Consider the following 26556-nt stretch of genomic DNA (forward strand, 5'->3'; position numbering starts at 1 on the left):
TAGATATCATCAGTTTGATCGAGAGGCCCTATACTGTAGTTTTGGCTGCGAATGACAATTTTAAAAAATTCGCATGACGCACTTGACTCGCGCCGCTAATCCGTATGCGTGACGAAAGAACAAGGATGTATTTAAGCCAGTTCAAAGGTCGTCTTTTTTTTCCCCGATTCGCTTCCTTTTGTTTTCATGTTCGTATCCGTAATTTCTACCATGAATATGTATAACCTTTCGTCGCCCGCCTTTTTCGGAAGCTAACTGCAAGCTATACAAGGACGTGTCGCTTGTTTCTATAGTCATTTGGGTGACGTATATCGGAGCTTTGGTTCAATAGGGAAGCCTTCGCCTTGTCTTCTACTGGTCTTTGTCGTTATCTGCTATGCAACCGTCGCTGTTGACTGCCGTTCCGCAAGATCGTTCGGGAGAATAGCCAACGGACTCCTTTCTGGCTCTTTTTTTGGTTGCCAAAATGATTGCCAGCGTCTGTGTGCACGCCATGGCAACTGCTCGTTGACCTGCACGTGCCACTACAGTCTATTTCGCCGACAGAAACATACATTTCAATGCTGCACGGTATAGGGACAGCTTTTACGAACTTCACTTCTTATTATATTGTACCGTAGCTAAACAGTTTGTTATTATTTACTCGATCGTTTTCGTTGGGCAAACAGAAAAGTGAACGCATCTTTCTTCCCATCACTAACATTCTTCCGATTGCTCTACGTGCCTTCGCTTAGATGTTCTAAGGAAAGAGGCGACGCAATTTCCGCGAGAAGCCGAATGAAGTATATGATTTGCATGTCGTCGGAAGCCCAAGGAACAAAGATATATAATCAGCTGGCGCGAATCAAAGTGTTCTTTTAGTCTGACGTTGTCTTGGATCGAGGAATCTGCGTTGTTGTCTCTATCTATGCAACTTTCCTTGTCGGCAGTGACTCGAAACGGCCCGCCAAGCGAGTTGCGTTTTGTTAGATAGACTGAAGTGCAGAACTGCCTGTGGTCCGGTATGTGCGTCGCACTGACCCAACTGCTCATCAATTGGCTGCACATGCCGCTCTCACTTTTTTGGTCCTATTATCACTGAATCATGCCTCTCCGATTAGACATTGTAAAAAGTCAATTGATTTTTTTTATTTCGTTAACGTTTCTTATAAAAGAGCAGGTGGATGCCTGCACAGAGAGATTGGCTGGGTCGCTTCGGGACTTGTTTTTCTGCCAGTCGGATGTTTTGTTTCCTCTCAAGGAGCTGATGGCAAAAGGGAAAGGTAGACTGCAGGAAGAACAAGTCACTGAGGTCTTCTTATCTTCTAGAAGTATTATTTATGTAGACGTTTTTTTCAGATCGTCAAGGAAAAGTTGAAGACTGAGGAAAAATTCTCTCGAGTCTGCTCCGAGGGAATCATTAAGGAAATTGATAGATTTGTTTCCGAAGCAGTCAGTCTTTTGTGGGACGTGACGACGAGCAACACGGAATTTGAATTTCAGTACGACGACGCGACCTTTGACGAGAGCAAGCACGAAACAAATGGCGGGAAGAAAGTGGGTAAAATAAGGTATTTTACTCAGCCAACCATGGTCGATGTGTCGTCAGATAGAATAGCATGTCGAGGAAACGTTGTACTGTAAATGCGGCACAATAATTTCCTAAATAGCTCGTGCTGTGACGAAATCTCAGTCAAACGTTGACGACACATGCAGTATCATAGGATTGCTGAAACGCACGCCTTTATCTAGCTAGGCCACGTAGACCCACGCAACTCTTGCAGAAACGGAGCAGGTTAGAAGGCTAATACAATCAACAGATGACTATAGGAAATGACTCACTATAACCCCGGCTGTGCATCCGTCTAAACTTTTGTACCGCACTCCAACGCGTCCGTCAACGACAATTCTAAATCATTAGCTAGAGGAATTCTGGTGTCTAAAATCTTCCAGTGGGTACTCACTTAGCCGTCTCGTTTCCTTGAGTTCAGCAATGAGCAACTTCTGGTTACCACGTACCTGTGAAAGAGCGTGTTTTTTTTATGTTTACTGCTTATCTCTTACGTGCACTTTGACTTACGATCGCCTTCTAGTCGGCTGTGCTCACGCGCATCCTGCTCGGTTGAGCTAAAGTGCTGTACGTTCGCGGACACTAAAGAGTACGTATGACGCTTCCTTCGTTACCCGACATTACCGTAATTATCCAGATGGCAGCAACGACGTCAGCAGCGCGTCGTCTTTTCCACATGAATATAGATTGTAGCTGCATAGAATCAAATGCGTCGTCATCATTCCGATATAATCATCTGTTGGGGTTCCCACATGTATATAGATTGTACAGCTGCATAGAATCAAATGCGTAATCATTCCTATATAATCATCCGCGTTGGGGGTCCCACATGGATATAGATTGTAGCTGCATAGAATCAAATGCGTCATCATTTCTCTATAATCATCCGTTGGGGTTCCCACATGAATATATATTGTAGCTGCATAGAATCAAATGCGTCATCATTCCTATATAATCCTTCGTTGGGGGTTCACTAGCTGGCAGTTCTAAGGTCGTCTTTGATTCATCGATGAAAAACTTGCGTCTTCTTTTGATTCTGGCTGTTGTCGCTATCTATGCAACTGTCCGTGTCGACTGTAACCCGGTCGTGGCCGCCAAATTGGAACGGGGACTGGCGTCCTGCATCAATAGCTGTCGAGACATGTGTCCAGCCAGCATTATAAAGGCCAACAATTGCTTAACACATTATGTGTGCACATGTACTATTCAGGGAATCAAATATGTTGTGCCATGCTGCTCGTCTTTTTTCGACTCGGAATAGTGCTGTGAGTGACATTTAGTGCTTGTTATCTGTTATCCGTGATCCAAATGAGCTTAAACCGATTTTTGTTGTTTTTTGTCTGACTCTGCTGTAGTAAATGCGATGGTCGTTGTGCACATAGATGAGAAGAAATATATGTTTTGTAATCACGTGATCAAGACGTCTAGGTCTACGACGCTTGCCTGCAGTTCCCTCTCGTTTTCCGCGATTCTATTCACATCAACGCGTTTATTTGTCATCGAGAAACGGATCGAAATGCTCGATGACCCTCCGCCGACGCCCTCGACGCGAAACGAAACCGATCTCTGCCGTCAGACGTGCAAATCGCCGAGCGGGCTATATATGCAGCGTAAGTTGAAAGCGTCATACTTTCTTCTTCACAAAAGACCTCCATTTCCTTGTGAGATAAGCTTCCATCACGACGGAGTGACGTCACGTCAATGATGTTTTTGTCCTCGATCGCTTCCTTTGACGCTAGCTTCCGTTTCCACGCTTAGCACTAAATATCGTTGCGGTGACGATCCTAACCCCAAGTAAAAACGTCTGCAGCGCCTGGTATAAATATAATCAGTTTGATCGAGAGGCCCTATACACTGTAGTTTTGGCTGCGGATGACAATTTTAAAAAATTCGCATGACGCACTTGACTCGCGCCGCTAATCCGTATGCGTGACGTAGGGAGGCGTCGGATACGAAAGAACAAGCATCTGTTTAAGCCAGTTCAAAGGTCGTCTTTTTTTCCCCCCGATTCGCTTCCTTTTGTTTTCATGTTCGTATCCGTAATTTCCACCATGAATATGTATAACCTTTCGTCGCCCGCCTTTTTCGGAAGCTAACTGCAAGCTATATAAGGACGTGTCGCTTGTTTCTAGTCATTTGGGTGACGTATATCGGAGCTTTGGTTCAACTATTATAATGGGGAAGCCTTCACCTTGTCTTCTACTGGTCTTTGTCGTTATCTGCTATGCAACCGTCGCTGTTGACTGCCGTTCCGCGAGATCGGTCGGGAGAATAGGTCGTGCCAACGGACCCCTTTTTGGCTCTTTGCCATTCTTTGGTTGCCGAAATGCTTGCCAGAGGATGTGTGCACAGCACTTCGCTCTTGGCAACTGCTCGATGACCTGCACATGCAACTACGGTCTATTTCGGCTACTGAAATATTCAGTTCAATGCTGCATGGTATAGGGACAGCTTTTACGAACTTCACTTCTTATTATATTGTACCGTAGCTAAACAGTTTGTTATTAATTACTCGATCGTTTTCGTTGGGCAAACAAAAAAGTGAAAGCATCTTTCTTTCCATCACTAACATTGATCCGATTGCTCTACGGGCCTTCGCTTAGATATTCTAAGGAAATAAGCGACGCAATTTCTGCGAGAAGCCGAATGACGTATATATGGTTTGCATGTCGTCGGAAGCTGGCGCGAATCAAAGTGTTCTTTCAGTCTGACGTTGTCTTGGATCGAGGAATGAGAAAACTGCGTCTTCTTCAGATTTTCGTTGATGTCTCTATCTATGAAAACTTTCTTGTCTCGAAACGGCCGCCAAGCGAGTTGCATTTTGTTGGATAGACTGAAGTGCAGAACTGCCTTTGGTCCGGTATGTGCGTCGCACTGACCCAACTGCTAATCAATTAGCTGCACATGCCGCTCTCACTTTTTTGGTCCTATTATTACGGCATCATGCTGCTCCGATTAGACCACTTTGCTGCGCGTGACAACGCCTGACAAATGAACGATATCATCATGACTTACTGCTACGATTAGCGTTGACTCGATATACATGTATACACAAGGCCGGTTGGCTAGCATCTATATGACCACGACTCACACTCTTTCTCGTTGTTGATTAACTTGATTTATTAGACCCAGATCATCGCTACGACCCTCTAGCAGTCGAATTTGATGCTATAGGTCGGTGAATTATTTAATCGACAAACACGGCCGCTAAAACCGCGTTTCTTATGAAGTAACTAATAATTGGTGGTTTTTGATCACGTGATATTGGATTTTGTAAACGCGTGCTATCGTTTCCAACGTTTCTGCTCGTTTTCTGCAATGCTCTTTATGCGAATGCATTTCTTTCTTGTCGAGTAAATGTTCAGTGGTCTTTCAATACATTGATTTTCTTTTCTTCTAGTCGAACGACAGTTCCTTTGGAGTTGCGAAGGCAATGGACATTTTGGCCTGATTACACGGAGATCGACCCGTCGTCGAGGGCGATTTGCGTCGACGGCGAAATTGGAACAGTGAACAAGACCTATCGAGAAGTGAGTCTCTTCCACCTTAGTATGGCTTACACTTTGGCCGAATGTCAGTTCTCAGGTTTTGCAAGGCGCACCGAAGGAGTGGTTCGATCAGCAGTGGCACCAAGTGAAAAAAGTGATGAAGCGTTGGATGGACGAACTGGACGACGGAGCCGGTTTGTAAATAATAGTTTGGGCATTATTAATTAATAGCCAATTACGTACTTTTAGGCGTCATTCGAGGAGCTCAACCCAATACGTACGATTGTGCTATATACGGCGTGAATACCTTCATTGGAACGCAGTATCTCTGCGCATTGAGGTACGTAGTAGTATCGCTTTTTCAATTAAAAATTTATTGGATTATTTTTATCTAGAGCCGCTGAGGAAATGGCCAAGCTTCAAGGCGACACCGTATGTATTTTATTGAGTACCAGGGGCACTCCGATGTAAGGAATGTCCCAACAAATTGATAACAGCAGCAAATGGCTCAACGTCGATCAAAAATTGTACGTGTGATCCAAATGCTTGTTACCACGGCTACTGCATACCTCGCTCTGACTACACAACAGTTTGTAAGTGCAATTCTGGATTTACGGGAACAAACTGCCAATATCCTACGCAGTTTCTTATCGGATCAGGAATAGTCGCAATGATACTTGTACTTATTGCGGTCGTCTACTGCGTCAAAAATATAAGAAGACATCAGATGGTGGCATACAGTAAAGAGGAACAATTGCAAGAAACACAATTAGTATTAAATCAAGCAGAGAAAACACTGACGAAACTGTCGAACATTTGGTCGGTCGACAACGTCGAGATTGTCTTCTTGAATGTTATTGGATATGGGTCATTTGGCGAGGTGCGGAGCGCCGAGTATCGCGATCAAATCGTCGCCGTCAAAGTGCTCAAAATCAAAGCCGACGATTGCACCGACGAACAACTGCAAGACTTCAACGACGAAAGTGAGCTTCTAAGATCGATCTTTCACGCCAACATCGTCCAGTTCATCGGGACCGGAATGAACGTCGAAGGCAAGCCATTCATTGTGCTCGAGTACATGGAACGGGGATCGGTGCGCCACGATTTGGACGCCAACTATGCCCACACGCAAATGGAACGAAACCTTCATGCAGGTCAAATACTCTCTCGACGCCGCTAAGGGTATGCGTCATCTGCACGCAATCGGCCAAATGCATCGCGATCTCAAGTGCGACAATTTGCTCATCAGCGATCGCGGAGTCGTCAAAGTGGCCGATCTGGGATGCTCGAAACTCGTGCCTAAGATCGAAGGTGATGGAAATGCGAGAGGAACACGGGCTGTAGGCACAGCTCTTTTTAGAGCACCCGAAATAATTCGAGGAAGGAACTACGACTCGTCGGTGGACGTGTACAGCTACGGAATTGCCTTGTGGGAAATCCAAACGGCGAAGCATCCTTACTTTGATAAATTGAAACCGGGCGTCACAGTGAGAGATATTTTGGATCGAGTCGTTGGAGAAGAACTTCGTCCCGAGTTTCCAGCCTATTGCGATGAAGATATGATAGAGCTCACTAAGTCATGCTGGCAAATAAGTCCCTTTCGGCGGCCTACATTTGACGAGATTGTTCTCAAGTTGGAGGCAATTTGTTTTCGCGACCGAATCGGTAAGATGTAGTTTAGTTATTTGAGCCAAACATACTGTATAAGTACAGTACGTAGATATACATATATATATATATAATGTAGTATCAGGGAGCTATATAGGGGTCCTGCAGCGGCAAACCATAATGATTCTGCAAGTAATTAAATATTGGTTGAAGTGAGAGTGCTTTACGTTTAGTGTTGCGAGAATTTCGATGAGCCGACGCCCACGTGCAGGAAACTTGGAGTTGCAACGAGTTAAGGTGTTTTAAGCCAAAAACTTGAATCACAGCTAATGCTTCTGTCGCTGCTGCTACATGGTATGACGCATGGTTTATTGTTGTGTTACACTGGAAAGTTGATGTTGTTATGCACTAAGGAGCCCTCAGCGCTAGACCCTGCAATAACATAACACGCACATGCACACCAGGTCTCTCAGTGCAAGCGTTACACATGGTGTGTCCAGCTGCCTAAAAATAGTTCTTGCTGTACTTAGCGTGCGCACTGCGAAAATGTCCGACGATTTGCGTTCCACCGCGCTCCTGGCTGCCCTAATGGGCGGTGTTCTTGTGACAAGGCTCCTCAAAGGCTATCTGGACGACTATCTAACCGAGAGGCGCGCGAAGCAACTGTACGCCGATAAAAGAGAGGAAGTGGAGAAAGCGCGTCGAGCGGCCTATGAACGCGTCCAGCGCTATTCGGACGACGAATTGACGCAGAAAGACGCCAGAGAACTACTCGACGCGCTCAAAAGAGGCGAAACGAGCGCCGTGCGAACAGTCAGAGCGTTTCTATCGAAGGTAGAGAACGTCACGTGACCAAACATGCGTTGCTAACCATTGCGTCGCCGCTACACTGTAGGCGTTGACGGTGAGCGAGGAACTGAATTGTGTGGTCGAACCGATCAAAGAAGCGGAAGTAAGTTTTTAATTAATTAATTAATTAATTGAAATTTAGGTGTGTTGATAATTATTAATAAGGCGACAGCGGCTGAGCTGGACAAGCAATTCTCTGACAGTGGAAAGTCGTCAGATGGCTTAGGTCAATTGCATGGAATTCCCATATCCCTGAAGGAGAGCATTGACGTCAAGGTTCGTATGTCTTTGAGATGACTAATAGGTTTCGACTTTTTTTCCAACAGGGTTACGACTCTACAATGGGTCTAGGTAAATTTTGCTTTCATCCAGCGGAGGAAGACGCTGTCATCGTCCAAGTCATCAAGAAACAGGTAGAGCTCTAGTAGAGTGCAATAGGCTTGCCATGGAAGATACTGCAATTGGATTCCTACATTACTCTTCCTTTTCTTTTACACCAGGGAGGAATTCCCTTTGTGAAAACCAACGTGCCTCAGTGCCTCTTCACGTACACAGCAGTATTGACCAAAGAGAGAGAATATTCTGATTTCCTTTTTACCCTTCAGCATGGAATGCTCCAATCCGATATTCGGCGAAACCCTCGGTCCCATTCGTCCCGATCGTTCGTGCGGCGGTTCGACGGGCGGCGAAGCGGCGCTCCTCGCTCGCCACGGCTCGCCGCTCGGCATCGGAACCGACGTTGCGGGAAGCATTCGCTTTCCGTCGCACTTCAGCGGAATATGCGGTCTCAAAGTGACGCAGAACCGACTCAGGTAATTCAATTAAAATTTATAATTTAATTAAAAATTTTAATTAAATTAATAGTTTGAGAGGATTTGTTAGTTCGTTTGGCGGTCAAGTGGGAGGTAGGTCATTTGGCGCGTCGAGTTGGAGAGGATTCACTCGAGTTTTGTCGATAGTCGCTCGTACGAACGGTCCCATGGCTCGTGACGTCGACGGTCTCGCCTTGCTCATGCGAGCTCTCCTCGTTCCCGAGATGTGGCGTCTTGATCCGCTCGTACCTCCCATGCCCTTTCGCGAAGACGTAGGCTTAGACTATAGACCGAGTTCTTGACGTTACGCGCGCTCGCAGATCTACGGCAGCGCCGAGCGTCTGCGCATCGGGTACTATGACTTCGACGGGTTACTGCGCGCCTCTCCGGCTTGCTCTCGCGCGGTTGCCGTGGCTAAGGACGCTCTCACTTCAGCTGGGCACAAGGTGCGCTTGAAAACGAGGCTGAGCGTCTTTGCATTCACTCTTTCTAAACTAGTTGGTTCCCTTGGATCATCCACCAGCGTTTAATCTGTGTCTGTTGTACTTTGAGAATTTTTGTGCCGACGGTGGATCGAATTTCGTGAATTTGCTGTACTGTGTAGTAAGAGGTGATTTCGGTGCAGTCATCGTCTTCGTTTAGGTCTGGAGAAGTGGTCGATTCTACTCTGGAATCGATTCGAAAGTTCTTGCTCGTTCCGCCTTTTCTCAAATATCTCTATCGAGCATTCAAAAAAGGCTACGACGTAAGTCTTGAGCCGCAAATAACTTCGAAATCTTTATAAATCGCCTTCTTAAAAAGTCACATAGGATAGTCACTCTCATGAATGCATCAGAACCATTGTAAAAAAGAACTGCATAGGTAGTGAGTGACTAACGCTCGTTTTTCTCCTCACAGGAGTGCCTGCGGCTATATGAACTTGCAAAAATGTCGCCAAGTATACAAATACCCTTATATTTCTTTATTAATTATTTGTGGTTACGCCGGTTCAGTCTTACATCCAAGTCGTTCTTGATCAGTGGTCAAAGGCAGACGTTGACGCTGTCATCTGTCCAGTCAGTGCCATCCCAGCACCCATCCTCAAACAGTCATCGAAAATTTCAGGTAAAGTTTCTCCCTCTAATCCTTCGTCTTCTTGACGCATAGTCGTCGTCTTGTACAGCGGCTTCGTGCTACTCCTTGATCTACAGCATACTCAACTTTCCGGCTGGAGTCGTGCCCGTTACCACGGTAACGGAAGACGACGAGGAGAACCTGAAGAGTCGCAAGTGGCGAATCGACGACGCGTGGGACGAAGCAGTTCGAGAGGCAGGCACTAGAACATGCACTAGATATTCCTAACGGACTTAGTATAGGTCTCATTGGGGGCCGAGGGACTTCCCGTTGGGGTCCAGATAGTCGCTCGTCCATGGCAGGAAGAGATGTGCCTTCGAGTGATGAAGGACATCGAAGCGAACGTCAAATGAACGATGGAACAAGTTTCATTCATTCAAAAAGCGATGCCGGTATCGATGAATATTTTTTAGACACTTTTGTCGAAACATCGAGCGACTGAGAATGAGAACACGTCACTAGTAAGTGATACACATGCGTCAGTTAAGCAGGAAGGCTTCCAGTTTTCTTTTTCGCTCTCTTTATCATCTCGTCGGTGAGTCCAGTCCCAGCCACATGCAGAAATCAATAAAGTAATACGACAGGTTCAACAATTCCGGGCCGAATTCGCTCGTTCGATAGTCGTAGGGAAGTGATGCCGACTCCTCCGTGTAGCGCGTAGAAAAGTAGGAAAACGCACGAGTAGAGTTTGAGTCGGAATAGGAGGGTGGCGCCGACGTGGAGAAGGCTGAAGATGGCGACGTTTCTCCACACGATTTTCGCTTCGAATGGCGCGTTTGACGGCGGGGGAAGCGTCGGCTTCGACTTCGACGCGTCTGCCATTGCGCGTGTGAGTCTTCACTCAAATTGCGCACCGAAGACGGCCCTGTAAGCTGGCCGCAACCAGCAACGCCTTGCAAGATAATCTGGTGCCAGAAAACGGGCGTTACTACTTAGAGAACCGCTTGTCTTGCCTCGCCGCTTTTTTCCGTAAAGTGCACATGGCGGCCGGGCCGGCCCCCTCCTTCAACCGCGCGTGCATCCACTCGCTGGCGAGCAATCGCGAGCCCTACGCAATCGCCAGTGCTTGCATACTATTCTCGTGTACTTTTACAAGAATGTCTTGGCGTTGGCGTTCTCTTCTTTGAAGTGAATGGAGACAAAAGTGCACGCAGCTTTGCAATCTCTGTAGCGTACGTTCCTAATATCTACAACCAACGCAAAGAACTCAAACAAACACATCTCATGCAAATAATCAGCAGACGAACAGTAAGCGAAGAAAGGGTAGAGTCATCAGGCCAGTTGATCGTAGGAGCCGCCCCTGCTGAGGCGACGATTCACGCACAAGAAAATAGCGGCTTCTGCAAGCCGAGGATGAAGGAGTATCCGAGTGAAGCGCCCCTTTCGAATGGTACCTCTGCAGCATAGACAGCCAAGGCGATGATATAAAAAAGAGCTGTAGAAACGCAAGTGCACGACCAACGCCGTTCGCTATTCATCGGAGGTACGCATTTATTCGTGAGAAAAAAGTGGTCTTTTATTAAAAACGTGGCGTGGGTGCAGGGTGCTTGGACGGGTCTGGAGTATCCGTTCGCTGCTCAATGTTTGTACGCTGGCCTAGATGACGTCTTCCTTCAAGGTTCGTAGACTAAGTTTCTGCTAAGCGTTGTTGGTATCTGAGTTTGTGTGACGTAGTTCTTACTGAGGCTAGAGCGAAGTACGACGGCACTCGACGCAGTCCGTGGAATGAAATCGAGTGTGGGGATCACTACTCGAGACCATGTCCGCTCTACAGCTCTTCGAAGTCGCGTCAGGAATCGTATGTTTACTTTTGAGAATTAAATAATTATTTATTTAAATTTAATTAAATAATTAATTGATTATTTAAATAATCAAGGGAATGAGTTTTTTTGTTTTGTAGACGTGGAGCTTTGTTTCGGTTCCGAACGTGAAAGCCGTTGCTGTGAATTTGTCGTTTGCACCTCGATTGACGTTTACGAACTACCGAGGGTTTTTCATTCTGGCGACGTGCTACGGCCAGTACGTGCAAATTGGAGACGCGAATCTCGCCTCGGGAACCGCTCAGGTCATTTTTAACGTTATCTGTAGTCAGTGTAAATGGCAATGTTCTCTAGGTTTCTGTAACTGAAGGGGACCTCGTGCTGAACCAACTCCAGATCAAATCGACTGCTTCTGCTGCTACAGCAACGGTTTCTCACAAGCCAGTGGAGGCCAAAGTTTCTCAGGTATTCATTGAACGCGTTTTCCTATCGGCTGATGTTTCATTTGTTCTTAGAATGAAGGAGTGCTGACTTTGGCTTTTACGGCTCCAGTGGCCTTGCATACTAGTGAGGCAATCGCGATCAACATTGGATGAGCGTTCGAAGACGACACCAATTTTTTCTTTTCACCTATCTTTTATTTTTTACGTTTTTTATTCACGTTACAACGTATCAGGCTGCGTTCTACAATCAACGAAGAAAGGTAAACTACGTAAGATACTGAGGGCACGTAGAAAAAATATTTCAAAATTAAATCAAAGAAGGTACGTACGTATTACTTTTCTAATTTCTCTGGGACTAGGTCAGCCAATTCTTTAGGCGTGACGTTGCCCCCGGTGACCACAGCGACGACCTTGCAATTATCAATATTGGGGATCTTGTCGGACAGAATAGCCGCCACTGCCGCCGCGCCTGAAGGCTCAGCAACGAGCCCAGCGCCAAATAGGACTCGAACAGCACTACAAGTAAAATTCAATAATTAATCAGAATATATTTCGTCATGCGTTCTTACTGTTGAATTTGCTCGTCCGTAACCAGGACCACGTCTTCGACGAAACGCTTTACAAACTCAAAGCAATTTTTACCTAAAATAGGAGAGCCTATTACTCACTCACTCACTCAAGGAAGAGAGCAAACAGTTTCACCTGCAAATGGTAGAGCCAATCCAGCTGCAATCGTTTTCGTGGGCGTTATAGAAACCGCCTTGCCTTCCTTGCAGATCAAATACATTGAAGGAGCTACAAACAGGTAATTTTATTTATTTCATTGATTATTTAATCTCGGTGTGACCGGCCTGCTTCAGGTTCAACGGCAAATATTCAGTTTAATAGCCGCCGCTAGTCCAGACACGAGACCGCCGCCGCAACATACCACCACCAGACCAGCATTAGAAACATCTTCAAGTATCTCATATCCACAACTAAGAGTCAATGATTAATTAAATAATGATTTTATTAAGATCAGACCTGCCGTAACCCAGCATCAGATGAACGTCATCGAAGGGATGCAACAGAGTCATGCCATCATCTTCGACGTGACGATTGACGGCAGTCATCAATTCCGTTGCAGGCATGCGTTCGACGTCGAGACCAAAACTCTGCGTGGGCGTGGTATGAGACCAGGAAATAGGTAAGAGAGTTTGGTAAAATACCTCGATTAGTTCTGCGCGACTTATTGGCGCGTTTTCCGGCATGCATACGACGCCTTGCAGGCGATTGGCTCGCAACGCCTGAGCGAAGGCTCGGCCGTAATTCCCCGCCGACATCGTCACTAACTTGCGACTTCCGTCGAGAACGGACGGGGGAACGTGCGCCAGCTGGTTCGCCAGTCCGCGCATCTTGAACGAGCCTATAAGAGCGCTCACGTAAACAAATTTCCCGTAACCGGAAAAAGAGGCAGCGAGACTCTCGCGGTCCGTTACGGCGTCCTACCGCTTCGTTGCATGCTCTCCAGCTTGAGATGAAGTTCGATATTGCGTCGCTTCAGCGTCGGATCGAGCCGATCCTCGACGGCTCGCGCGAGAGGCGTTCGCACCGTAAACGGGCTCTCGTCCACAACAACTCGCGCACGCTGTAAGCTTTTTGTCGATACGCTGACGCCGTCCACTGCGAAGCTCATCGTCGAGAAGCCGAGGGCGGATTTGTTCCTCTAACGCACGCTTTATCTTCGCCACGTCCTCCTCCTTTTCTCCATGGGTGATCGGCGGTGGTCTACACGTTTTCGGCCGGTAATGGGACAAGCTATTCCACTTCTTGCAAACCTTCTTGGTGGCCGTCTGCTTGATGAGCTGTTTGCTGAGATGCTAATCGAGCAGCATCACCGACTTTTGCGCTGTTCTACGCAACCTAAGCGGGGGAGCTGGAAGAGATCTTAGCCGCCTCCTTACTCAAACCAGAGGCCGAAGAGGACCCGCGCGAACTTCAACGCGAAGGCTAAGGAGGGCCCGGTGTTGCAGGCGTAAGCGTCCAGGAGTCCGGAGTACTTCAGCGACTTCTCTGGATCGTGATAGCCGCCCTTCGCAACCACCTCCTCCGGTAAACACTTGCATGCGGAAATTAATTGCGACTACACAGGCACTCTTTGCCGGATTGGGCAAAGCGTTTGATCGTTTGATTAGCTACAGTTCGGGTTGCTTGACGAATTTGTCGTCATACTTGCCAATGTTAATAATGTCTGTTTATCTTTACCCGCAAGTCAAATGACGTATGATCCTCTCAAAACCAAGAAAATCGGTAAGCGTAAAAACGTTCTTCACTCAAAATGCGCACCGAAGACGGTCCTGTAAGCTGGCCGCAACCAGCAACGCCTTGCAAGAAAATCTGACGCCAGAAAACGGGCGTTAGAAATACGCTTGTCTTGCCTCGCTGCATTTTTCCGTAACGTGCACATGGAGGGGGCCCCCTGGCCTCTTCCTTCATCCGCGCGTGCATCCACTCGCTGGCGAGCAATCGCGAGCCGTACGCACTCGCGTGTGCTTGCATGCTATTCTCGTGTACTTTTACTAGAATGTCTTGGCGTTGGCGTTCTCTTCTTTGAATTGAATGGAGAGAAAAGTGCACGCAGCCTTGCAATCTCTGTAGCGTACGTTCCTAATATCTACAACCAACGCAAAAAACTCAAACGAACACATCTCATGCAAACAATCAGCAGACGAACAGTAAGCGAAGAAAGGGTAGAGTGATCAGACCAGTTGATTGTAGGAGGCGCCCATGCTGAGGCGACGATTCACGCACAAGAAAACAGCGGCTTCTGCAATGAATGCAGCGACAGCCAACCAGCCGAGGATGAAGGAGTATCCGAATGAAGCGGGGTCTCTGGGATGCATCTCTGCAGCATAGACAGCCAAAGAAATGATATAGAAAAGAGCTGTAGAAACGCAAGTGCACGCGCACGAAAAAGGCATTTGTACAGAAGTTCTCACCTTGAACTGCCAAGACTTTAGCGCTTATTTGAAGACCCCGTCCCGGCGTTCTTTCACAGCTGACCGCCAGCAAGAGAACAACGGGCAGTGACAGAACGACGGATGCAACAGCAAAAGCCCGGACGGCATTAAACCATGCTGCAAGGGAGAAACAGTGCCGTCATAGGTTTATCTATGGTGCCGTGACGTTATGAAACTGCACCTGGAAAGTAAGGAATGTCTCTGGCACTGTACGTCCAGCAATATCCGTTTTCACAAAACTTCCAGAGACCGTGGTGACCGCGACTGCTGTAGTTAAAGCCGTCGTTATAGTTCCAATGAAGCCAGTACGGCGTGGCGAGACTGGTGACGCTCAGGCCGACGCCGATGAGTACGAGAGCGAAGCAGACAAGAACGACAGACTTCATAATTCGACTTGCCCAGTATCTTTATGCGACGACGTAGGATTGCAATCACAGCTTCTGGAGTCACGTACCTACACACTTCCTTTTGGCGGACGTGAAATCTATATATAGCGCGCGTTGCAGACGATTCCTTCAACGTTCCGTGTTTTTTGAACGATAGAAGCGCATGCGTGCACATTTGCAAATTATGAAGGCGTGGCGTTCGTGTTTGGGTAATAGTCACGCCAGCACTCCAGACAAATGGTAGGTGAAGAGACGATAGTCGTCAGACCACTAAAGCAATTTACGCACGAGATAATAACGGCTTCAGCAATGAAAGCAGTAACCATGTGAATAGTTTGAGCCTTTGATTTGACCTTGTTCGGCTTGATTCTTTGCAGCGAGGACAGCCAGAGAAATGATATAGAAAAGGAGCTTGAAAAACATAAGTGCACGCACACGAAAGAGGAAATTAGTCAAGAAAGTCTCACCTTGAATTGCCAAGATTAAAGCACTCGCTCGAAGAGACCGTTCCAACGCTTTTTCACAGTTGACAGCCAGCAAAAAAGGACGGAAGCGAAAGAACGACGGATGCAACAGCAAAAGCACAAACGACATTAAAGCTGAAGTTAAGTTGTATCCAGTACGGCGTGGCGAGACTGGCGACGCTCAGGCCAACGCCGATGAATACGACAGCGAAGCAGACCAAAGTGACATTATTCATGGTTCAACTCTGCGCAACCGCTTTGAACATAGGATTTCAGCGACACCAGTGGAGCAACGCACCTCCTTGAGATGTGAAAATCACGGAATTATGTTCATATATAGCGCACGTTGCAGCTAGATTCAGAGATATACAAGAATAGATCATAGATAAATCAACCGGTAGATTCCAATTTCTCAACGAGAACGGCTTCATGCACAGGAACGTTCGACCTGGCGGTTTCTTATAATTAATTATTCCTCAAATACTGCACGTGTTGTCACACGAGCGCGTCTATTTGCGTCACGAGTTTACTCAGCTTAAGATGCGTCTGCAGTTGCTCGTTCGTTCTTCTGGCAAAGAGTGCGATTGCACCTTACAATTTCATGCCGCTTCTATCGGCTGGAATCTTTTTGTCGAATTTTTCGCCACAGGTGGAGGTTCCATCGCTGTGGCTGGTGACGAAGGACGTGTATTTTTTCTTGGATCTCTTTGTCCTCGACACCTACCTTTTCATATTAGTCATTAATTAATTAATCACGCCGATTTTGACGTGACTGGAGCTCGTATCTATGTGTTCTCGTGCTGGTGCTAGTTAGCTAAAAGATGAGGTATACATATGCACAACGGAGGTCAAAGAATAATCTCGTTTCTCCCCATTCAATTCAAACATTTACAGGGAAGAAAGACGAGTGGTGATCACACTTCTGTCGCGTTGCACCCAGAGGCGACGAGATTCTAGGTCAACGAGTTAGTTTAATTGGCCAAAAGTAAACGGCGAAGCAATTTCCGTAGCGTTCCTATACTATCCTTCAAAGCACTCGAAAGTGCACATATCACGCAAACAATCAGAAACGATAGAGTCATCAGGCCAATTCATTGTAGCCGCCCATGCTGAGGCGACGATTTACGTACAAGAAATAAAGGGCTTCAGCAATGAAGGCAGGGACGGCCAACCAGCCGAGGACGAAGCCAGGTGAAACGATTTCTTCCTGTGGTGCCTCTGCAGCATAGACAGTCAGAGAGATAGTATAGAAAAGAGCTATAGAAACGCAAGTGTACGCGCACACGAAAAAAGACATTCTTGTGGAGAAATTCTTACCTTGAATTACCGAGACTGCAGCGCCTCTTCGAAGACCATGTCCCGGAATTCGCAAAGGTGACTGCCAGCAACAAGAAAACGAGCAGCGACAGAAGAACGGATGCAAGAGCAAAGGCTCGGACGGCATATAACCCATCTACAACGGAGAAATGAGAAATCGATAAAGTTATCAGTAGTACAGTACAAATGCACCTCGTGGAATGTCAGAAAACCAAAGACCGCTGGCGAGACTGACGCAATTCAGGGGGTGAAGTTGATGACAACGACAGCAAAGCAGCCCAAAGTGACTTTATTCATGGTAGGATTTCAGCGACACCATGCAGTGGAGCAACGCACCTCCTTGAGATGTGAAAATCGCGTAATTATGTTCATATATAGCGCACGTTGCATATAGAGTTGAACCAAGATAAACGTTCGACCTGGCGATTTCTTATAATTAATTATTCATTCTCAAATACTGCACGTGTTGTCACACGAGAGCGTCTATTCGCGTCACGAGTTTACTGTACTCAAGTTGAGATGCGTCTGCAGTTGCTTGTTTGCAGTCGAAGTGCTTCTGGCAAAAAGTGCGATTTCGCCTTGCAATTTCATGACGTTTCTATTGGCTGGAATCTGCTCGTCGAATCGGTGAAACGGCAGCTCATTCAAATCCTGCACCTGCGCAGAGAAGATAGCTTCGCATTTTACTACATTGACGATGAAGACGATGCAGTAACTGTAAGGGATTCGATCGCAGTTGATCCGGGCTTGACAGGTGGGGCCCCCCAATCGGTAACAGATCAACAGCGACTTGGAATGGCGAGAAGCGCTTCGCGTGAGCGGCGAAGAGCAAATGGGAGCTCTTGTCATGCATCTGGAAGCTCGTTTGAAGGTGAAGTCGAGTAGAACTTGCCTTGCTTAGTCGTAAGGCTTCTTTTCTTTTGTCTTTCAGGACACCAGGTCGATTGGAAGGCAAGTGCACAAGCTCGTGACAGCGAACTGAGTTTTTTATTTAGGTCCTCTTGCTGTGGAGAGTCTCCATCGACTTGCTGTCCTGGTCCAAAGACCGATTTTGACGACGTGACTCCACCTCCTAAAGTGTAAGCAACCCAGTCCCTATTTCTCTTAGTATCGCATTTTTATCGACAGCGTCAATCCAACGGCTGATGAGTACAAATATTCAGGCGACGCTCTGATGGCCGCAACGTTTCCACTCGGCGCTTTGGGTAGAATGAAAAGAGGAGTCATAGTTATCAGACAGATACTCTTATTCTCAGGTGGAGGATGCATTTCTGTGGCTGGTGACGGGGGACTCCGTCAATGGCAAGTGTGCAATTCAATCAATCACAAAGCTCACGTTCCAGATTCATTTTTCGCTATTCGGTAACGTTGTGAAATTTGATTATTTATCTATCAAGTTCTTTTCTTGTATTAGAGTCGGAAGTGGAACGTCGTCTACAGCGGCAGTTCTCATGTCTCCCGCTCTCTATAACAAGCAGGGATTCAAGCCGGCGTATCGCGTTACAGATCACGGTAAAAGGCATTGTCCACAAACGCGTTCCTAAATATTGTTTATTAATTTTTTTGTCTAGTTATTCCTCAAGCGTCGAAGGATTTACTTGCTGCTTTGCCGGGAATCGAAACAATCGAAATCACAGCCAAATTTCCTACAGTAGAAAGTTAGTCGATAATATTAGCTATATATCTTTCTAATTATGCACTTGACAGTTGACTACACGTCGCCTGACATACCGGTTCAGATTCACGCTGAGGCGTTTAGTCCTAGCATTCCTCTGGATTCGAAGGACAGCGGATTGCCGGTGATCATATTCAATTACACGGTCACCAATCCGACAACGAGCACAGTTGAAGTAATATTAGCTTAGAGAAATAATTATTGTTGTGTGTAGGTGTGCTATGATGTTGTTCTTTTCAGGTGTCTTTGCTCGGCTCCCTGCAGAATATTGCCGGTTGGGATGGAATGAAAGTCATTGCAAATGAAGGTTCGAGTATCTCACCTTCTTATGAAGATTTCCTCCTGATTTCAATCATAGTTGAGGAGAGTGCCTACGGTGGAAATACGAATATTGTCATACCGAAAACGTAACCTTGGCTGTTATCTGTCTATTTTTTGGACGATTGTATATACGTTTAGTGCTGGATACACTGCTTTGGATATGATGAATCCATCGTTGCCTGCAACGGATTCCCAGAACGGTCACGTGTCTTTGGCAGGTAAATTAGAATGCATTCTTGCCTCGATTAGTACTAATTCTTTTTATCTCTTAGTTTTGCATGACACTGGTGACGTAGTGGGCGCGACTCCTCAATACGATGCCGTCAAGGACTTGTGGGCTTCGTTTTCTAAGACGGGAAAGCTTCCAGCAGGATCAACTGGACCTTCACCAGTAAAGACGCGCTCTCGTCTGACAAACGTCTGATATAAGACATTTATTTATTTATTTCCTTTAGGCTGGGAAAACTTGGAATGGAGCTCTTTCACTGACAAAAGCAGTTGGGCCTAAAAAGGCTGAGGTGAGCGTTCTAAGGAGTCACCACTACGTAGTACATGCTCTCTTTATACTAAAGTCTCTATAATAGACCTTTGCTTCTTAGAATAAGAGTCTGTGCATACTAGCTATTTTGGCCTTTGTTTCCTTAGACTTTCACGTTTTTGCTTGCGTGGCATTTTCCGCACAGGTATTAATTGCACGTTGACTCTCACTTGATCTCCTCTTTGGAAGCTCTCTTCGTAGATACGTCAATTGGCGTCAAACTCAGTTTGGAATCAAAGACGAAAAAACCCACTTCTACTTAGGAAATCAATACGCCACCTTTTGGCCTACGATTGAAAAGGTTTTTTTTAAAAAGCTAGACAATCTTGCATATCTTAGGCATTTGTTTTTAATTAAGGTTCTCGACTACGCTGTCACCAACGTGGTCGCGCTGGCCTCCAGAACGCGAGCGTTTCGAGACGCAATGTTTAATTCTACGTTGCCATGGCAACTGATCGACAGTGCCGCCGGACGCGTCTCCGTTCTGAACTCGCCCACGTGCATGTGGCACGGCGACGGAAACTTCTACGCGTTCGAAGGCTGTGGTGGCGGTGGAGGCGAAATTACGGGGGGTAAGCATTAGTGAGTGCTAGGGGTGAACTTCGTACATATTGTTCACACTAGGTTGCTGTCCTCTCAATTGTACACATGTGTGGAACTACGAGTTCACTCTGTCGAGGTAAACATTGAGTGATTGGGGAGTCGCATACATGTCTTTTTCTAGACTTTGGCCTGACTTGGAGAGGACTATGAGAGCTATCGACTTGCAGGAGCAGCTGTCTCCCAATGCTATTATTCCTAGGTAAGCAACCTGCGACTGTAATAACATGTTCAGTAGTACTCTCAATTTAATACATTGATTTTCTTTTCTTCAGTCGAACGACAGTTCCTTTGGAGTTGCGAAGGCAATGGACATTTTGGCCTGATTACACAGAGATCGACCCGTCGTCGAGGATGATTTGCGTCGACGGCGAAATTGGAACTGTGAACAAGACCTATCGAGAAGTGAGTCTCTGTTAATTCGAGGCTCCACCTCGCACATTGGCGAATGTGAGTTCTCAGGTTTTGCAAGGCGCACCGAAGGAGTGGTTCGATCAGCAGTGGCACCAAGTGAAAAAAGTGATGAAGCGTTGGATGGATGAACTGGACGACGGAGCCGGTTTGTAAATAATAGTTTGGGCATTATTAATAGCCAATTACCCACCTTTAGGCGTCATTCGAGGAGCTCAACCCAACACGTACGATTGTGCTATATACGGCGTGAATACCTTCATTGGAACGCAGTATCTCTGCGCATTGAGGTACGTAGCATCGCTTTTTCAATTATTTGTTTATTTAATTATTTTATCTAGAGCCGCTGAGGAAATGGCCAAGCTTCAAGGCGACACCGTATGTATTTTATTGAGTACTACTTGCCTTATGCTATTTCTCTCTCTCTCTACGTAAGGCCTCGGCTTCCGCTTATCACGATCGTTTTGCAATGGGATCTGAGGCGCTGGAGAAACTCTGCTTCACCAACGGAAAATACTACACCCAAGTCGTCGACCCAACTCACGCGGTTGACATCATGGGAGACGGTTAATCATACCACTGTACCTATATGTATATACAAAATCTTTTATCTATCAAGGCACTCACGCGGACGCGTTGATGGGCTGGTGGTGGGCTCGCGCTTTGAACTTGGGCGACATTCTGCCTATCGACCACGTGAAGTCGTCGCTCCAGGCAACGTTCACTCAAAATCACGTCACGGAGTTCGATCCAAGTGAGATATCATAGACACGTGTACGCTTGCGATGAATGATGATATCGCGTAGAGATGCAGTCTCCTCGCCCGTTCTTTGACCAACGTGATGCTGGGATGTTCATCGAACGTTGGCCAGACGGAAAAGTGCCTACCAACGCCGTTCGCTATTCATCAGAGGTACGCATTTATTCGTGAGAAAAAAGTGGTCTTTTATTTGGCGTGGGTGCAGGGTGCTTGGACGGGTCTGGAGTATCCGTTCGCTGCTCAGTGTTTGTACGCCGGCCTGAATGACGTCTTCCTTCAAGGTTCGTAGACTAAGTTTCTGCTAAGCGTTGTTGGTATCCGAGTTTGTTGTGACGTAGTTCTTACTGAGGCTAGAGCGAAGTACGACGGCACTCGACGCAGTCCGTGGAATGAAATCGAATGTGGGGATCACTACTCGAGACCCATGTCCGCTCTTCAGCTCTTCGAAGTCGCGTCCGGAATCGTATGTTTACTTTAGAGAATTAAATAATTATTTATTCTAATTAATTAATTAATTGAGTATTTAATTAATTAATTGAGTATTTAATTAATCAAGGGAATGCGTTTTTTGTGTTGTAGACGTGGAGCTTTGTTTCGGTTCTGAACGTGAAAGCCGTTGCTGTGAATTTGTCGTTTGCACCTCGATTGACGTTTACGAACTACCGAGGGTTTTTCATTCTGGCGACGTGCTACGGCCAGTACGTGCAAATTGGAGACGCGAATCTCGCCTCGGGAACCGCTCAGGTCATTTTTAACGTTATCTGTAGTCAGTGTAAATGGCAATGTTCTCTAGGTTTCTGTAACTGAAGGGGACCTCGTGCTGAACCGACTCCAGATTAAATCAACTGCTTCTGCTGCTACAGCAACGGTTTCTCACAAGCCAGTGGAGGCCAAGGTTTCCCAGGTATCTATTGAACGCATTTTACTATAGGCTGGTGTTTAATTAACTAACTCGTGTTTAGAATGAGGGTGTGCTGACTTTGGCTTTTACGGCTCCAGTGACCGTGCATGCTAGCGAGGCTATTACGATCAACATTGGATGAGCGTTAGCAGACGACACCAATTTTTCTTCTCATCTCTTTCTTTTATTTTTTGATGTTACTTTATATTCACGTTACAAGGTATCAGTCAGGCGCCCATGCTGCGTTCTACAATCAATCAATCAATGAAAGGTAAACATGATTTTAGAACGAGAGCCCCCGTAGAAAAAATATTTCAAAATTAAATCAAATAAGGTACGTACGTATTACTTTTCTAATTTTTCTGGAACTAGGTCAGCCAATTCTTTAGGCGTGACGTTGCCCCCGGTGACCACAGCGACGACCTTGCAATTATCAATATTGGGGATCTTGCCGGACAGAATAGCCGCCACTGCCGCCGCGCCTGACGGCTCAGCAACGAGCCCAGCGCCAAATAGGACTTGAACAGCACTACAAGTAAAATCCAATAATTAATCAGAATTTATTCCGTCATTCGTTCTTACTGTTGAATTTGCTCGTCCGTAACTAGGACCACGTCTTCGACAAAACGCTTTACAAACTCAAAGCAATTTTTACCTAAAATAGGAGAGCCTATTACTCACTCACTCACTCACTCAAGGAAGAGCAAACAGTTTCACCTGCAAATGGTGGAGCCAATCCAGCTGCAATCGTTTTCTTGGGCGTGATAGAAACCGCCTTGCCTTCCTTGCAGCTCAAATACATTGAAGGAGCTACAAACAGGTAATTTTATTTATTATTATATTGATTATTTAATCTCGGTGTGACCGACCTGCCTCAGGTTCGACGGCAAATATTCGGCATTTTTCCCCTCCGGACAGTTTAATAGCCGCCGCTATTCCAGACACGAGACCGCCGCCACCGCAACAGACGACCACCACATCAGCATCAGGAACATCTTCAAGTATCTCATATCCACAACTAAGAGTCAATGATTAATTAAATAATGATTTTATTAAGATCAGACCTGCCGTAACCCAGCATCAGATGAACGTCGTCGAAGGGATGCAACAGAGTCATGCCATCCTCTTCGACGTGACGATTGACGGCAGTCATCAATTCCGTTGCAGGCATACGTTCGACGTCGAGGCCAAAACTCTGCGTGGGCGTGGTATGAGACCAGGAAATAGGTAAGAGAGTTTGGTAAAATACCTTGATTAGTTCTGCGCGACTTATTGGCGCGTTTTCCGGCATGCATACGACGCCTTGCAGGCGATTGGCTCGCAACGCCTGGGCGAAGGCTCGGCCGTAATTCCCCGCCGACATCGTCACTAACTTGCGACTTCCGTCGAGAACGGACGGGGGAACGTGCGCCAGCTGGTTCGCCAGTCCGCGCATCTTGAACGAGCCTAAGAGCGCTCACGTAAACAAATTTCCCGTAACCGGAAAAAGAGGCAGCGAGACTCTCGGTCCGCTACGGCGTCCTACCGCTTCGTTGCATGCTCTCCAGCTTGAGATGAAGTTCGATGTTGCGTCGCTTCAGCGTCGGATCGAGCCGATCCTCGACGGCTCGCGCGAGAGGCGTTCGCACCGTAAACGGGCTCTCGTCCACAACAACTCGCGCACGCTGTAAGCTTTTTGTCGATACGCTGACGCCGTCCACTGCGAAGCTCATCGTCGAGAAGCCGGGGCTCCGGGATTTGTTTCTCTAACGCACGTTTTATCTTCGCGACGTCCTCCTCCTTTTCTCCATGGGTGATCGGCTGTGGTCTACACGTTTTCGGCCGGTAATGGGACTAGCTATTCCACTTCTTGCAAACCTTCTTGGTGGCCGTCTACTTGATGAGCTGTTTGCTAAGACGTTAATCGAGGAGCATCACTATCACGAGCTTCTGGAAGCGCGAGAATCCGAAGAACGGAAGGCGCGAAGACTTTACACGATTCTTTCTCGTGAACCCGAACCAAGTTTTACGGACTTTTGCGCTGTTCTACGCAGCCTAAGCGGGGGAGCTGGAAGAGATCTTATCCGCCTCCTTACTCAAGCTGGCACTCCTTCATCTGAGGAACCTTTTCGGGCATCGTCTCATGAAGAAGTGACTGTTTTTGTAGACGTCATCAACGAGTTTGAGGATCTATACAAGCGGCATGAAGCCGCTTTTGAGACGGCTTTGAAAGACTATTTGCGAGAAGCTATTCCACAGGTGCGGGTGAGAATAGTGAAGCACTTTCCGCCTACACTGAGAAAGCGGGATGCGCTCATGCTTGAAGCTGCAGAGGTAAGTATCGGGCTTCCTAGCATCGATCACCCACGTTTCAAACAACAAGAAAAGGATTTTATTGATTACGTGGCAGGAATTATGGACATACGAAAATCGAATATTGAGCTATGGGTTAACCATCGCTTTAGCGGCACTCCTTCGCAACCATCTGCTCCGGTAAACACTGGCATGTGGCGTAAATTAATTGCGACTACACAGGCACTCTTTGCCAGATTGGGCAAAGTGTTTGATCGTTTGATTAGCTACAGTTCGGGTTGCTTGATGAAGTTGTCGTCATACTGGCCAATGCTGCTAATCCCCGGGTGACGTTGAGCCTGAGCGTCAAGACTTCACCGTTGGCTCGGCCCCGCGTTCGCTTTCTTCTCAATTCAACGTTTCTGCTTTCTTACATTTTCTTCTTTTATGGTCAAAACTCAAACGTCCACTCTGATTATCATCGCGCGACTAATTATTGTTATCACGCCTAATGGCGCAAGAAGCCTTTCTTGTATCAGCCCATTTCGATCGACAAACGTTTTCTCCTTACCTTATTGTTTTATTATTAACAGCCGCTCATTGTCAACATTTTTGTTGAAATTTACGTGTTGGCAATACGCGGCGTGGACTGTATTGACTATTCTATTTGTTAGCTGTACTAGGCTACGATATCAATAAAGGTTTTGTAGTGATTCGCGCTTTGTTTCACGTTTTTGGCTTCGCTTCTCATATGAGCAGAATTTCATTTCTGTGCAAGTGGTTTGGCTGCGTTTTTTCAAAGAATGGAATGCCAGTGCGTTTGAGATAATGCGTGCGTGTCCTTAGAAGACTCGTTAGGCCCACTTAGGTGCTAGTAGGAAAACGCGTTTAACGTTCTGGCTGGTCTTCTTCTGACGTTGCTGTTCGAGTACTCCTACTTGACCTGAAAGCTGATGCTACGTACAGCCAAATAGAAGGTCAGTTCCTAGTTGTTTTGTCGACTCGATCATGTCCAATTTTTTCCCTAGATGAATCGGGGTGCTTTGCATTTGGCTGCAAGGATATCTAGTTCTAGAGTCACGTCTTTTCACGTTCGGACAGTTTAATAGGCAACAGACCGCGACGTCAGCATGAGGCATATCCGCAAGTATCTCACATCCACAACTAATAAGAGTTGATGATCCATGATTCTATAGTGCAATAAGAGAATCATACCTGCCGTTTATATAAAATGAACGTCGTCGAAGGGTTGCAACAGCGTCATGGCATCCACTTCGACGTGACGATTGACTGCAGTCATCAATTCCGTTGCAGGCATACGTTCGACGTCGAGGCCAAAACTCTGCGTGGGAGAAAAGCAGGAAATAGGTAAGAGAGTTCGCGATATTTTTGGTACAGTACCTTGATTGGTTCTGCGTGACTTTTTGACGCGTTTTCCAGCATGCATACGACGCCTTGCAGGCGATTGGCTCGCAACGCCTGAGCGAAGGCTCGTCCGTAATTCCCCGCTGACATCGTCACTAACTTGCGACTGCCGTCGGGGGAACGTGCGCCAGCTGGTTCGCCAGTCCGCGCATCTTGAACGAGCCTAAGAGCGCTCACGTAAACAAATTTCCCGTAACCGGAAAAAGAGGCAGCGAGACTCTCGCGGTCCGTTTACGGCGTCCTACCGCTTCGTTGCATGCTCTCCAGCTTGAGATGAAGTTCGATGTTGCGTCGCTTCAGCGTCGGATCGAGCCGATCCTCGACGGCTCGCGCGAGCGGCGTTCGCACCGTGAACGGGCTCTCGTCGACAACGATCCGCGCACGCTGCAAGGTTTCGGTCGAAACGCCGACGCCGTCGACTGCAAAACTCATCGTAAAGGCCCAATATCGAAGAGGTCTCCGGTTGTAGCGCACGCTCGATCTTTCTGATGTTGAGTCGTCATCCTTTCATGCAGGCTTTCTCCGCGAGTTGTTTGCTGAGAAGTGCATCGAGCGTATGCGTCGAGGAGCATCGTTACGTACGGTCAGCTTGTCGACGCGCTGGAGCGAGAATCCAAGACAGCAACGCTGCACCGTTGCAAAGAAATTGAGCTCGTAAATCTCGCCTTCGTTCGCAGCGAGGTCCGACGTCGACGACGCGCTCGCCAGAGCGAATAAGGCGAAGGTAAGTTCATACTTTATATGTAAAATGGCAATTGGCAAGTAGAGGATATTGATGCACAGGTAGACATGCATAGTCATCTTTTTCTGACCTGTCTTAATTTTCTTTGTAGGCACAATCGCGAAGCTTTCCGTTGTCGTTGATC

At 46.8% G+C, this 26556-nt stretch overlaps 6 protein-coding genes, 3 long non-coding RNA genes and 1 pseudogene across 12 annotated transcripts; 5 read left to right on the plus strand and 5 right to left on the minus strand.

The window, feature by feature from the left end:
• Positions 1 to 530: 530 nt before the first annotated feature.
• LOC136193492 (uncharacterized) lies at positions 531 to 3223 on the minus strand. Of its 2 annotated transcripts, XR_010671348.1 has the most exons (4): positions 2060 to 3223; positions 1944 to 1998; positions 1822 to 1888; positions 531 to 1756 (listed from the first exon to the last, which is right to left on the minus strand). It is a non-coding gene; the product is annotated as an uncharacterized lncRNA (long non-coding RNA). The 2 variants fall into 2 exon arrangements; XR_010671347.1 differs by having other exon boundaries at positions 531 to 1888.
• A 1659-nt stretch (positions 3224 to 4882) lies between these two features.
• Positions 4883 to 6713, plus strand: LOC136193928 (uncharacterized). Its single transcript, XM_065982937.1, has 7 exons — positions 4883 to 4902; positions 4950 to 5079; positions 5135 to 5231; positions 5287 to 5377; positions 5433 to 5469; positions 5510 to 6130; positions 6192 to 6713. Exons 1-7 carry the CDS (start codon positions 4883 to 4885, stop codon positions 6711 to 6713), a joined length of 1518 nt encoding a protein of 505 aa, XP_065839009.1.
• Positions 6714 to 7187: 474 nt separating this feature from the next.
• Positions 7188 to 9888, plus strand: LOC136193667 (fatty-acid amide hydrolase 1-like). Its single transcript, XM_065982596.1, has 16 exons — positions 7188 to 7479; positions 7541 to 7597; positions 7660 to 7770; positions 7821 to 7907; positions 7995 to 8041; positions 8100 to 8306; positions 8359 to 8399; positions 8454 to 8578; positions 8627 to 8752; positions 8805 to 8899; positions 8949 to 9051; positions 9108 to 9148; positions 9204 to 9243; positions 9299 to 9410; positions 9469 to 9614; positions 9662 to 9888. The coding sequence occupies exons 1-16, from the start codon at positions 7192 to 7194 to the stop codon at positions 9770 to 9772; spliced, it is 1737 nt and encodes a 578-aa protein (XP_065838668.1). The 5' UTR covers positions 7188 to 7191; the 3' UTR covers positions 9773 to 9888.
• A 968-nt stretch (positions 9889 to 10856) lies between these two features.
• LOC136193669 (uncharacterized) lies at positions 10857 to 12144 on the plus strand. Its single transcript, XM_065982598.1, has 7 exons — positions 10857 to 10902; positions 10962 to 11037; positions 11094 to 11217; positions 11320 to 11484; positions 11534 to 11644; positions 11695 to 11943; positions 11999 to 12144. Exons 3-6 carry the CDS (start codon positions 11179 to 11181, stop codon positions 11773 to 11775), a joined length of 396 nt encoding a protein of 131 aa, XP_065838670.1. The 5' UTR covers positions 10857 to 10902; positions 10962 to 11037; positions 11094 to 11178; the 3' UTR covers positions 11776 to 11943; positions 11999 to 12144.
• Positions 11816 to 13337, minus strand: LOC136193668 (L-threonine dehydratase catabolic TdcB-like; annotated as a pseudogene).
• Positions 13338 to 14244: 907 nt separating this feature from the next.
• Positions 14245 to 15767, minus strand: LOC136193520 (lens fiber membrane intrinsic protein-like). The gene is made up of 5 exons (XM_065982427.1): positions 15475 to 15767; positions 15076 to 15418; positions 14803 to 15026; positions 14601 to 14738; positions 14245 to 14545 (listed from the first exon to the last, which is right to left on the minus strand). The coding sequence occupies exons 2-5, from the start codon at positions 15180 to 15182 to the stop codon at positions 14361 to 14363; spliced, it is 654 nt and encodes a 217-aa protein (XP_065838499.1). The 5' UTR covers positions 15183 to 15418; positions 15475 to 15767; the 3' UTR covers positions 14245 to 14360.
• A 1522-nt stretch (positions 15768 to 17289) lies between these two features.
• On the plus strand, positions 17290 to 22217 carry LOC136193620 (non-lysosomal glucosylceramidase-like). 2 transcript variants are annotated; one of them, XM_065982539.1, is made up of 31 exons: positions 17290 to 17503; positions 17565 to 17659; positions 17720 to 17739; positions 17784 to 17867; positions 17917 to 17993; positions 18045 to 18150; positions 18203 to 18300; positions 18360 to 18446; positions 18496 to 18638; positions 18704 to 18770; positions 18822 to 18870; positions 18923 to 19002; positions 19057 to 19175; positions 19240 to 19302; positions 19430 to 19467; positions 19524 to 19623; positions 19681 to 19894; positions 19947 to 20001; positions 20047 to 20124; positions 20198 to 20327; positions 20385 to 20481; positions 20533 to 20623; positions 20675 to 20711; positions 20770 to 20899; positions 20953 to 21087; positions 21140 to 21246; positions 21299 to 21374; positions 21432 to 21556; positions 21673 to 21837; positions 21887 to 21997; positions 22056 to 22217. In XM_065982539.1, exons 1-31 carry the CDS (start codon positions 17308 to 17310, stop codon positions 22134 to 22136), a joined length of 3054 nt encoding a protein of 1017 aa, XP_065838611.1. In that variant the 5' UTR covers positions 17290 to 17307; the 3' UTR covers positions 22137 to 22217. The 2 variants fall into 2 exon arrangements, with proteins under 2 accessions (XP_065838611.1, XP_065838612.1); XM_065982540.1 differs by lacking the exons at positions 17290 to 17503; positions 17720 to 17739 and having other exon boundaries at positions 17535 to 17659.
• Positions 22169 to 23995, minus strand: LOC136193621 (L-threonine ammonia-lyase-like). 2 transcript variants are annotated; one of them, XM_065982541.1, is made up of 8 exons: positions 23852 to 23995; positions 23520 to 23801; positions 23244 to 23440; positions 23059 to 23189; positions 22864 to 23012; positions 22712 to 22804; positions 22577 to 22649; positions 22169 to 22523 (listed from the first exon to the last, which is right to left on the minus strand). In XM_065982541.1, the coding sequence occupies exons 2-8, from the start codon at positions 23704 to 23706 to the stop codon at positions 22340 to 22342; spliced, it is 1014 nt and encodes a 337-aa protein (XP_065838613.1). In that variant the 5' UTR covers positions 23707 to 23801; positions 23852 to 23995; the 3' UTR covers positions 22169 to 22339. The 2 variants fall into 2 exon arrangements, with proteins under 2 accessions (XP_065838613.1, XP_065838614.1); XM_065982542.1 differs by having other exon boundaries at positions 23520 to 23995.
• LOC136193624 (uncharacterized) lies at positions 22620 to 23251 on the plus strand. The gene is made up of 3 exons (XR_010671399.1): positions 22620 to 22814; positions 22873 to 22995; positions 23052 to 23251. It is a non-coding gene; the product is annotated as an uncharacterized lncRNA (long non-coding RNA).
• A 1364-nt stretch (positions 23996 to 25359) lies between the features above and the next one.
• Positions 25360 to 26144, minus strand: LOC136193623 (uncharacterized). The gene is made up of 4 exons (XR_010671398.1): positions 25936 to 26144; positions 25667 to 25853; positions 25481 to 25607; positions 25360 to 25429 (listed from the first exon to the last, which is right to left on the minus strand). It is a non-coding gene; the product is annotated as an uncharacterized lncRNA (long non-coding RNA).
• Positions 26145 to 26556: the final 412 nt, after the last annotated feature.

This window comes from Oscarella lobularis, chromosome 12 (genome assembly GCF_947507565.1).
Source record: "Oscarella lobularis chromosome 12, ooOscLobu1.1, whole genome shotgun sequence".
NCBI classification, from domain to species: Eukaryota; Metazoa; Porifera; class Homoscleromorpha; order Homosclerophorida; family Oscarellidae; genus Oscarella; species Oscarella lobularis.

Excerpts from the sequence above, each read along its gene's own strand:
- LOC136193928 (XM_065982937.1), top strand. The coding sequence starts at position 4,883 with ATGCATTTCTTTCTTGTCGA. Across the intron at positions 4,903-4,949 it reads ATGCATTTCTTTCTTGTCGA|TCGAACGACAGTTCCTTTGG; the intron begins GTAAATGTTCAG and ends CTTTTCTTCTAG. Across the intron at positions 5,470-5,509 it reads CCAAGCTTCAAGGCGACACC|GAATGTCCCAACAAATTGAT; the intron begins GTATGTATTTTA and ends CTCCGATGTAAG.
- LOC136193667 (XM_065982596.1), top strand. The coding sequence starts at position 7,192 with ATGTCCGACGATTTGCGTTCCACCGCGCTCCTGGCTGCCCTAATGGGC. Across the intron at positions 9,244-9,298 it reads ACTTGCAAAAATGTCGCCAA|TCTTACATCCAAGTCGTTCT; the intron begins GTATACAAATAC and ends ACGCCGGTTCAG. Across the intron at positions 9,411-9,468 it reads ACAGTCATCGAAAATTTCAG|CGGCTTCGTGCTACTCCTTG; the intron begins GTAAAGTTTCTC and ends CGTCTTGTACAG.
- LOC136193669 (XM_065982598.1), top strand. The coding sequence starts at position 11,179 with ATGTCCGCTCTACAGCTCTTCGAAGTCGCGTCAGGAATC. Across the intron at positions 11,485-11,533 it reads TCGCCTCGGGAACCGCTCAG|GTTTCTGTAACTGAAGGGGA; the intron begins GTCATTTTTAAC and ends AATGTTCTCTAG. Across the intron at positions 11,645-11,694 it reads TGGAGGCCAAAGTTTCTCAG|AATGAAGGAGTGCTGACTTT; the intron begins GTATTCATTGAA and ends ATTTGTTCTTAG.
- LOC136193520 (XM_065982427.1), bottom strand. The coding sequence starts at position 15,182 with ATGTGCACGCATGCGCTTCTATCGTTCAAAAAACACGGAACGTTGAAG. Across the intron at positions 14,739-14,802 it reads AGACATTCCTTACTTTCCAG|CATGGTTTAATGCCGTCCGG; the intron begins GTGCAGTTTCAT and ends TCTCCCTTGCAG. Across the intron at positions 14,546-14,600 it reads TAAAGTCTTGGCAGTTCAAG|CTCTTTTCTATATCATTTCT; the intron begins GTGAGAACTTCT and ends GCGTTTCTACAG.
- LOC136193620 (XM_065982539.1), top strand. The coding sequence starts at position 17,308 with ATGCGTCTGCAGTTGCTTGTTTGCAGTCGAAGTGCTTCTGGCAAAAAG. Across the intron at positions 17,868-17,916 it reads GTGACTCCACCTCCTAAAGT|CGTCAATCCAACGGCTGATG; the intron begins GTAAGCAACCCA and ends TTTTATCGACAG. Across the intron at positions 21,998-22,055 it reads TGGAGGCCAAGGTTTCCCAG|AATGAGGGTGTGCTGACTTT; the intron begins GTATCTATTGAA and ends ACTCGTGTTTAG.
- LOC136193621 (XM_065982541.1), bottom strand. The coding sequence starts at position 23,706 with ATGAGCTTCGCAGTGGACGGCGTCAGCGTATCGACAAAAAGCTTACAG. Across the intron at positions 23,441-23,519 it reads GGAGAGCATGCAACGAAGCG|GCTCGTTCAAGATGCGCGGA; the intron begins GTAGGACGCCGT and ends GAGCGCTCTTAG. Across the intron at positions 22,650-22,711 it reads ATTGGCTCCACCATTTGCAG|GTAAAAATTGCTTTGAGTTT; the intron begins GTGAAACTGTTT and ends CTCCTATTTTAG.